This window comes from Balaenoptera musculus, chromosome 2 (assembly GCF_009873245.2).
Source record: "Balaenoptera musculus isolate JJ_BM4_2016_0621 chromosome 2, mBalMus1.pri.v3, whole genome shotgun sequence".
NCBI classification, from domain to species: Eukaryota; Metazoa; Chordata; class Mammalia; order Artiodactyla; family Balaenopteridae; genus Balaenoptera; species Balaenoptera musculus.
The window spans coordinates 57,501,474-57,511,137 of record NC_045786.1 but is presented as its reverse complement, the minus strand read 5'-3'; the positions used below and the strand labels follow the sequence as shown (position 1 = coordinate 57,511,137).

The 9,664-nt window shown below is 42.7% G+C and overlaps 2 protein-coding genes across 2 annotated transcripts; both read left to right on the top strand.

Annotated features, from left to right (window-relative positions):
* The first annotated feature begins 6,918 nt into the window (after window positions 1–6,918).
* Window positions 6,919–7,359, top strand: LOC118891216 (ASNSD1 upstream open reading frame protein). The gene has a single exon (XM_036844920.1). It carries the CDS (start codon window positions 7,039–7,041, stop codon window positions 7,327–7,329), a length of 291 nt encoding a protein of 96 aa, XP_036700815.1. The 5' UTR covers window positions 6,919–7,038; the 3' UTR covers window positions 7,330–7,359.
* Window positions 7,319–9,302, top strand: LOC118891215 (asparagine synthetase domain-containing protein 1). Its single transcript, XM_036844919.1, has one exon. It carries the CDS (start codon window positions 7,351–7,353, stop codon window positions 9,280–9,282), a length of 1,932 nt encoding a protein of 643 aa, XP_036700814.1. The 5' UTR covers window positions 7,319–7,350; the 3' UTR covers window positions 9,283–9,302.
* The last annotated feature ends 362 nt before the right edge of the window (window positions 9,303–9,664 follow it).

The window sequence follows — 9,664 nt, the reverse complement described above, 5'->3', positions numbered from 1 at the left end:
TCTTATTTTTTGTACATTTCAAAGTCAGTGGCAGACTTCAGTACACTTCTGCTCATGTGGGCTATGTTCACCCTGAGGCCAAAGGCCTCAGACGCAGTGCTGGCCTGCAACCTCACAGAGTTCTGGGCTCCTTGGAGGCGGGAATATGGGGAGAGTTACATGTCTTGTGGCTGGGTGATGCCTAAGAATGTGTCTGTGTCTGTGTGTGTGTGTGTGTGTGTGTGTGTGTGTGTGTGTGTGTGTGTGTGTGTCCAGTATTTGTTTCTTCTTAAGAGGGAAGCACTAACAGGAAAAGGCAAGTCCAGGATGGGGATTAAATGCCAGGAATTGGAGGCGGACCTATGCTCAGCCCCTATTACCTTGGTTAGAGAAGCTGGAGCCCAGGGCATCAGCCACAGGCCTCAGGACCAACCCTGGACACAAGAAAATAGAGCTGGGTGAATCCTTGGAGACCACACAATCTACCATCTGACTACAGATGGAGAAACCAGGCTCTGAGTCTGCTGTAGATTTGTGGCAGATCCCAGGCTGCTACTCTTTCTCTCTGGCCAGAACCATTGCAGCCTGGGCCTCAGCTGGTGAGCCAGCTGGCCCGACCCACTGCCAGGGCAACTACAAAAAGAGCACGCACCAGTCATGGGCAGAGCCCCAAGCCAGGACATCAGCCTATCTCTCTGGCCCTTGGAGAACTGCTCAGCCTGCAGCTGGGGCCAGGCCAGCCAAGGGGCCTGGCACACAGCAGGGAGGGTGTTACTCATTTCTTAGTCATCGTCCTCCTGGGCCTACTCACCAAAGGCACTCTGTTTTATAAAAAAAATTTTTTTTAATTAGGAAATATCTCAAACATACATAAATCTATAGGAAATCATATTATGTACAACTGTGTACCCCATCCAGCTTTCTCAGACTTAATAACACTTAGTCATATTTGTTTCAGATCTCCTTTTCTCGTTTTAAGAAATAAAAGCATTTTTGATACAAGTGAAACCCCCAGAACCTCTCCCCAAGCTTAATCCTCTTCCTGTCCTCAGAGGTAACCACTTTTCTGAACTTAGAGTTTATCACTCCTGTAATTTTTATACTTCTGCTACTTATGTGGGTATCTTTAAACATATTTTTAAATGTTAGTGAATATGTATATATCCATATATAATATATGTGATTTGTAAAGATGGTTCAAGATTTACTTTTTTGCTTAACGCTACTTTTTAAAAAAAATTTATTTATTTTATTTTTGACTGCGTTGGGTCTTCGTTGCTGCACGTGGGCTTTCTCCAGTTGTGGCAAGCAGGGGTTACTCTTTGCTGCGGTGCGCGGGCTTCTCATTGCGGTGGCTTCTCTTGTTGTGGAACATGGGCTTTAGGCGTGCAGGCTTCAGTAGTTGTGGCTCGCGGGCTCAGTAGTTGTGGCACACGGGCTTAGTTGCTCCGCGGCACGTGGGATCTTCCCCACCCAGGGCTCGAACCTATGCCCCCTGCACTGGCAGGTGGATTCTTAACCACTGTGACACCAGAGAAGCCCTATCCCTACTTTTTAAAGATTTATTTAATGTTAGTTAACATGATTCTAGGTCAGGAGTCAGCAAACTTCTTTTGTAAAAAGCCAGATAGTAAATATTTTAGCTTTGCAGGCCACATGTGGTCTCTGTTGCACATTCTTTGTTCTGCTTGTGTTGCTGTTGTTTTGTTTCTTACAGCACTTTAATAATGTAAAAACCATTCTTCTTAGCTCCCCGGCTGTACACAAAGAGGTCATGGGCCAGATTTGGTTCTAGGTCATATTCTATTGTATGACTATCCCACAGTTCATTTCTCCATGTTCCTATTACTGGACATTTCAGTGGTTTCCAAATTTTCACTGTTACACATAGGGCAACTATGAACATCATTGTGTAAATGTGTGAGTACGCAACAAGACGTGGAAGGGCTGGGCTTCAGGCATAAGCATCTTTGACTTCATGACACAGCACCAATTTCTATCTGTAATCAGTGTCAGTTTTCATTCCCAGCAGCAGCATATGAGCATTCCAGTTGTTCTGTATCCTTACTATCACTTGCTATTATAGGGCTTTCAAAATCATATGAAATAGTATCTCATTGTTGTTTCTATTTGCATCCTCCCACTCCTATTGAGGATAAACATTTTTTCCTATTTTTTTTTCCCACAGAACTAGAACAAATAATCCTAAAATTTATATGGAACCAGAAAAGACCCAGAATTGCTAAAGCAATTCTGAGGAAAAAGAACAAAGCTGAAGGCATAACGATCCCAGACTTCAGACAATACTATAAAGCTACAGTAATCAAAACAGCATGGTATTGGCACAAAAACAGACATATGGATGAATGGAACAGAATAGAGAGCCCAGGAATAAACCCACACACCTACAGTCAATTAATCTTCAACAAAGGAGGCAAGAATATACAATGGAGAAAAGACAGTCTCTTCAGCAAGCGGTGTTGGGAAAGCTGGACAGCTGCATGTAAATCAATGAAGTTAGAACACTCCCTCACACCATACACACAATAAACTCAAAATGGCTTAAAGACTTAAATACAAGACAAGACACCATAAAACTCCTAGAAGAGACCATAGGCAAAACATTCTGTGACATCAATGTTTTTTGAGTTCAGTCTCCCAAGGCAGTAGAAATAAAAGCAAAAATAAACAAATCAAATGTTTAAGCTTTTGCACAGCAAAGGAAACCGTACACAAAACGAAAGCACAGCCAACAGATTGGTAGAAAATATTTGTAAGCGATGCAACTGACAAGGGCTTAATTTCCAAAATATACAAACAGCTCATATAACTCAATACAAAAAATGAACAACCCAATCCAAAAATGAGCAAAGACCTAAATAGACATTTCTCCAAAGAAGACATACAGATGGCCAATAGGCACATGAAAAGATGCTCAACATCTCTAATTATTAGAGAAATGCAAATCAAAACTACAATGCAGTATCACCTCACACCAGTCAGAATGGCCATCATCAAAAAGTCTTCAAATAATAAATGCTGGAGAGGGTTTGGAAAAAAGGGAACCCTCCTACAATGTTGGTGGAAATGTAAACTGGTGCAGCCACTATGGAGAACAGTATGGAGGTTCCTTCAAAAACTAAAATTAGAGTTACTATATGATCCTGCAATCCCACTCCTGGGCATATATCCAGAGAAAACTAATTCAAAAAGATACATGTACTCCAATGTTCATAGCTGCATTATTTACAATAGTCAAGACATGGAATAGATCATGAGATGAATAGATAAAGAAGATGTGGTATATATATATACAGTGGAATGTTATTCAGCCATAGAAAAGAATGAAATAATGACACTTGCAGCAACACGGATGGACCTAGAGATTAACATACTAAGTGAAGTATGTCAGACAGAGAAGGACAAATATCATATGATATCACTTATATGTGAAATCTAAAAAATGAAGCAAATGAACTTACAAAACAGAAACAGGAGACCTTCAAGATGGCGGAAGAGTAAGACATGGATATCACCTTCCTCCCCACAAATACATCAGAAATACATCTGCATGTTGAACAGCTCCTACAGAACACCTACTGAATGCTGGCAGAAGACCTCAGACCTCCCAAAAGGCAAGAAACTCCCACGTACCTGGGTAGGGCAAAAGAAAAAAGAAAAAACAGAGACAAAAGAATAGGGATGGGACCGGCACCTCTGGGAGGGAGCTGTGAAGGAGGAAAAGTCTCCACACACTATGAAGCCCCTTCACCGGGGGAGACGGGTGGTGGGCAGGGGGGAAGCTTCAGAGTCACGGAGGAGAGCGCAGCAACAGGGGTGCAGAGGGCAAAGCAGAGAGATTCCCATACAGAGGATTGGTGCTGACCAGCACTCACCAGCCCAAGAGGCTTGTCTGCTCACCCGCTAGGGTGGGCAGGGGCTGGGAGCTGAGGCTCGGGCTTCGGTCGGATCGCAGGGAGAGGACTGGGGTTGGCGGGGTGAACACAGCCTGAAGGGGGCTAGTGCGCCACAGCTAGCCAGGAGGGAGTCCGGGGAAAAGTCTGGAATTGCCTAAGAGGCAAGAAACCATTGTTTCGGGGTGTGCGAGTGGGCGAGGAGAGGGCATTCAGAGCACCGCCTAAACGAGCTCCAGAGACAGGCGGAAGCCGCGGCTATCAGCGCGGACACCATAAATGGGCATAAAACGCAAAGGCTGTTGCTGCTGCAGCCACCAAGAAACCTGTGCACAAGCACAGGTCACTATCCACACCTCCCCTCCCAGGAGCCTGTGCAGCCCGCCACTGCCAGGGTCCCGTGATCCAGGGACAACTTCCCTGGGAGAACACATGGCGTGCCTCAGGCTGTTGCAATGTCACACCAGCCTCTGCCACCACAGGCACACCTCGCATTCCGTACCCCTCCCTCCCCCTCGCCTGAGTGAGCCAGAGCCCCCTAATGAGCAGCTGCTTTAACTCCGTCCTGTCTGAGCAAAGAACAGATGTCCTCAGGTGACCTACACACAGAGGCAGGGCCAAATCCAAAGCTGAACCGCAGGAGCTGTGAGAACAAGAAGAGAAAGGGAAACTCTCCTTGCAGTCTCAGGAGAAGAGGATTAAATCTCTACAATCAACTTGATGTACCCTGCATCTGTGGAATACCTGAATAGACAACGAATCATCCCAAAATTGAGGCAGTGGACTTTGGGAGCAACGATATATATTTATTTTTTTCCTTTTTCTCTTTTTATGAGTGTGTATGTGTATGCTTCTGTGTGTGACTTTTTCTGTATAGCTTTGCTTTTACCATTTGTCCTAGGGTTCTGTCTGTCTGGGTTGTTTTTTTTTTTTAGTATAGTTTTTTGCGCTTGTTATCATTGGTGGAATTGTTTTTTGGTTTGTTGCTCTCTTCTTTCTTTTCTTTTTTTTTCTTTTTTTATTACTTTTTAATTTTTTAATTGTTAATAATTGTTTTTATTTTTTATTTCAATAACTTTATTTTATTTTATTTCTTTTTTTTCCTCTTTCTTTCTTTCTTTTTTTCTCCCTTTTCTTCTGAGCCATGTGGCTGACAGGGTCTTGGTGCTCTGGCCGGGTGTCAGGCCTGTGCCTCTGAGGTGGGAGAGCCGAGTTCAGGACATTGGTCCACCAGAGACCTCCCAGTTCCATGTAATATCAAACGGCAAAACCTCTCCCAGAGATCTCCATCTCAACGCTAAGACCCAGCTCCACTCAACGACCAGCAAGTTACAGTGCTGGCCACCCTATGCCAAACAACCAGCAAGACAGGAACACAACCCCACCCATTAGCAGAGAGGCTGCCTAAAATCATAATAAGGGCACAGACACCCCAAAACACGCCACCAGACGCAGACCTGCCCACCAGAAAGACAAGATCCAGCCTCATCCACCAGAACACAGGCACTAGTCCCCTCCACCAGGAATCCTACACAACCCATTGAACCAAACTTAGCCCCTGGGGGCAGACACCAAAAACAACAGGAATTATGAACCTGCAGCCTGCGAAAAGGAGACCCCAAACACAGTAAATTAAGCAAAATGAGAAGACAGAGAAACACACAGCAGATGAAGGAGCAAGGTAAAAGCCCACCAGACCTAACAAATGAAGAGGAAATAGGCAGTCTACCTGAAAAAGAATTGAGAGTAATGATAGTAAAGATGATCCAAAATCTTGGAAACAGAATGGACAAAATACAAGAAACGTTTAACAAGGACCTAAAAGAACTAAAGAGAAAACAAACAATGATGAACAACACAATAAATGAAATTAAAAATTCTCTAGAAGGAATCAATAGCAGAATAACTGAGGCGGAAGAATGGAAAAGTGACCTGGAAGATAAAATAGTGTAAATAAGTACCATAGAGCAGAATAAAGAAAAAAGAATGAAAATAATTGAGGACAGTCTCAGAGACCTCTGGGACAACATTAAACACACCAACATTCGAAATATGGGGGTCCCAGAAGAAGAAGAGAAAAAGAAAGGGACTGAGAAAATATTTAAAGAGATTATAGTTGAAAACTTCCCTAATATGGGAAAGGAAATAGTTAATCAAGTTCAGGAAGCAGAGAAAGTCCCATACAGGATAAATCCAAGGACAAACATGCCAAGACACATATTAATCAAACTATCAAAAATTAAATACAAAGAAAAAATATTAAAAGCAGCAAGGGAAAGGCAACAAACAACATATAAGGGAATCCCCAAAAGGTTAACAGCTGATCTTTCAGCAGAAACTCTGCAAGCCAGAAGGGAGTGGCAGGACACATTTAAAGTGATGAAAGGGAAAAACCTACAACCAAGATTACTCTACCCAGCAAGGATCTCATTCAGATTTGATGGAGGAACTAAAATCTTTACAGACAAGAAAAAGCTAAGAAAATTCAGCGCCACCAAACCAGCTTTACAACAAATGCTAAAGGAACTTCTCTAGGCAGGAAACACAAGAGAAGGAAAAGACCTACAATAACAAACCCAAAATTAAGAAAATGGTAATAGGAACATATATATAGATAATTACCTTAAATGTAAATGGATTAAATTCTCCAACCAGAAGACATAGACTGGCTGAATTGATACAAAAACAAACCCCATATATATGGTGTCTACAAGAGACCCACTTCAGACCTAAGGACACATACAGACTGAAAGTGAGGGGATGGACAAAGATATTCCATGCAAATGGAAATCAAAAGAAAGCTGGAGGGGCTTCCCTGGTGGCGCAGTGGTTGAGAATCTGCCTGCCAATGCAGGGGACACGGGTTCGAGCCTTGGTCTGGGAAGATCCCACATGCCGTGGAGCAACTAGGCCCGTGAGCCACAACTACTGAGCCTGCGCATCTGGAGCCTGTGCTCCGCAACAAGAGAGGCCACGATAGTGAGAGGCCCACGCACCGCGATGAAGAGTGGCCCCCGAGGACTCACGGAAAAGGGAAAGGGGGGGGATGGAGCCCCTGGGAGCTCAGACGTGCTGGGGCTGTGGACTGGGAGCCGCTAGAACGCTCTCCGGGCTGCACATCCTGCATATTTGACGCTCCGTGGAGATGCCCAGCCGAGGTGCGCGACCCGAGGACGGCTCCGGGCTGGTCCCTACCGACAACTCGACCCAGCACAAGGAAGATCTCAGCAACAAGATCAAAGAACAAAAAATTGTTGTGGATGAACTTTCTAACCTGAAGAAGAACAGGAAAGTATATAGGCAGCAACAGAACAGCGACATATTCTTTCTTGCAGACCGAACAGAAATGCTTTCTGAAAGCAAAAATATATTGGATGAGCTGAGGAAAGAATACCAAGAAATAGAAAACTCAGAGAAGACCAAAATCAAGAAATAGTCAACTTGATTTTACATAGCAATGTGTGGCATTTGTTGTGCAGTAAGCTTTTCTGTTGAGCATTTCAACAAAGATTTGAAAGAGGATTTACTGTGTAATCTTAAACGGCGGGGACCCAATAGTAGTAAACAGTTGTTAAAGTCTAATATTAACTACCAGTGTTTATTTTCTGGTCATGTCCTTCACTTAAGAGGTGTGTTGACTGCCCAGCCTGTGGAAGATGAAAGAGGCAATGTATTCCTGTGGAATGGAGAAGTCTTTAGTGGAATAAAGGTTGAAGCTGAAGAGAATGATACGCAAATAATGTTTAATTATCTTTCCTCTTGTAAGAATGAATCTGATATTTTGTCACTCTTCTCAAAAGTCCAAGGTCCTTGGTCTTTTATATATTATCAAGCATCTAGTCATTCTTTGTGGTTTGGTAGGGATTTTTTTGGTCGTCGTAGCTTGCTTTGGCATTTTAGTAGTTTGGGCAAGAGTTTCTGCCTCTCTTCAGTTGGCGCCCAAACGTCTGGAGTGCCCAATCAGTGGCAAGAAGTTCCAGCATCTGGAATTTTCAGAATTGATCTAAAGTCTACTTCCATTTCCAAATCTGTTGTTTTAAAATTGTATCCTTGGAAATATAACTCTAGGGAGGATGTTATCAAAGAATGTGTTAATAGCCTAACTCAAATTTCAGCAGATTTGCCAACATTTGTATCAGTGGCAGCAAATGAAGCCAAACTGTATCTCAAAGAACCTGTTGTCCCTTTAAATATGATTTTGCCACAAGCCGCATTTGAGATCCATTGCAGTAGCATTTCCAGCGTCCCACCGTCAAGAGAGACCCTTCAGGTCTTTCTTACTGATGGACACATGAAGGAAGTAGTTCAGCAGTTCATTGATGTCCTGAGTATCGCAGTCAAGAGACGTGTCTTGTGTTTACCTAGGGATGAAAACCTGACACAAAGTGAAGTTTTGAAAACTAGTAATAGGAAAGCAAATGTTGCAATCCTATTTTCTGGGGGAATTGATTCCATGGTTATCGCAGCGCTTGCTGACCGTCATATTCCTTTAGATGAACCAGTTGATCTTCTTAATGTGGCTTTCATGACTAAGGAAAAGACTATACCAGCTGGTTTTAACAAAAAAGGGAGAAAAGAGAAAAATAATTGTGAAAAACCCCCTGAAGAATCCTCTAAAAATGTCACTGCTGCTGCTGCTGCTATTGCTGGTGAACAGTTCAACGTACCAGATCGAATCACAGGAAGAGCAGGGCTAAAGGAACTACAAGCTGCCAACCCTTCCCGGATTTGGAATTTTGTTGAAATTAACGTTTCTCTGGAAGAACTGCAAAGATTAAGACGAACTCGAATATCCCACTTAATTCAGCCCTTGGATACCGTGTTGGATGACAGCATTGGCTGTGCAGTCTGGTTTGCTTCTGGAGGAGTTGGTTGGTTAGTGACCCAAGATGAAGCAAAACCATATCAGAGTAGTGCAAAGGTAGTTCTTACTGGAATTGGTGCAGATGAGCAGCTCGCAGGTTATTCTCGTCATCGTGTCCGCTTCCAGACACATGGGCTGGAAGGACTGAATAAGGAAATCGAGATGGAACTGGGTCGAATTTCTTCTAGAAATCTTGGTCGTGATGACAGAGTTATTGGTGATCATGGAAAAGAAGCAAGATTTCCTTTCCTGGATGAAAATGTTGTCTCCTTTCTAAATTCCCTACCGGTTTGGGAAAAGGCAAACTTGACTTTATCCCGTGGAATTGGTGAAAAACTAATTTTGCGTCTTGCGGCAGTGGAACTTGGTCTAACAAACTCTGCTCTTCTGCCGAAACGGGCCATGCAATTTGGATCCAGAATTGCAAAAATGGAAAAGAATAATGAAAAGGCATCTGATAAATGTGGAAGGCTCCAAGTCATTTCCTTAGAAAACCTTTCTATTGAAAAAGAGATTAAAACGTAATATTTCACAGTGTAACAACATTTACTGAATGATGATTTAAAAAAATAAAAAAAAAAAAAAAAAAAAAAAAGAGTGGCCCCCACTTGCCGCAACTGGAAAAAGCCCTAGCACAGAAACGAAGACCCAACATAACAATCAATCAATCAATAAATAAATAAATCTTTAAAAAAAAAAAAAAAAAAGAAAGCTGGAGTAGCAATTCTCATATCAGACAAAATAGACTTTAAAATAAAGACTATTACAAGAGACAAAGAAGGACACTACATAATGATCAAGGGATCAATCCAAGAAGAAGATATAACAATAGTAAATATTTATGCACCCAACATAGGAGCACCACAATACATATGGCAAATACTAACAGCCATAAAAGGGGAAATCG

What these genes read in the sequence shown, in the direction of transcription:
- LOC118891216 (XM_036844920.1), top strand. Translation starts at nt 7,039, where the DNA reads ATGCCCAGCCGAGGTGCGCGACCCGAGGACGGCTCCGGGCTGGTCCCT.
- LOC118891215 (XM_036844919.1), top strand. Translation starts at nt 7,351, where the DNA reads ATGTGTGGCATTTGTTGTGCAGTAAGCTTTTCTGTTGAGCATTTCAAC.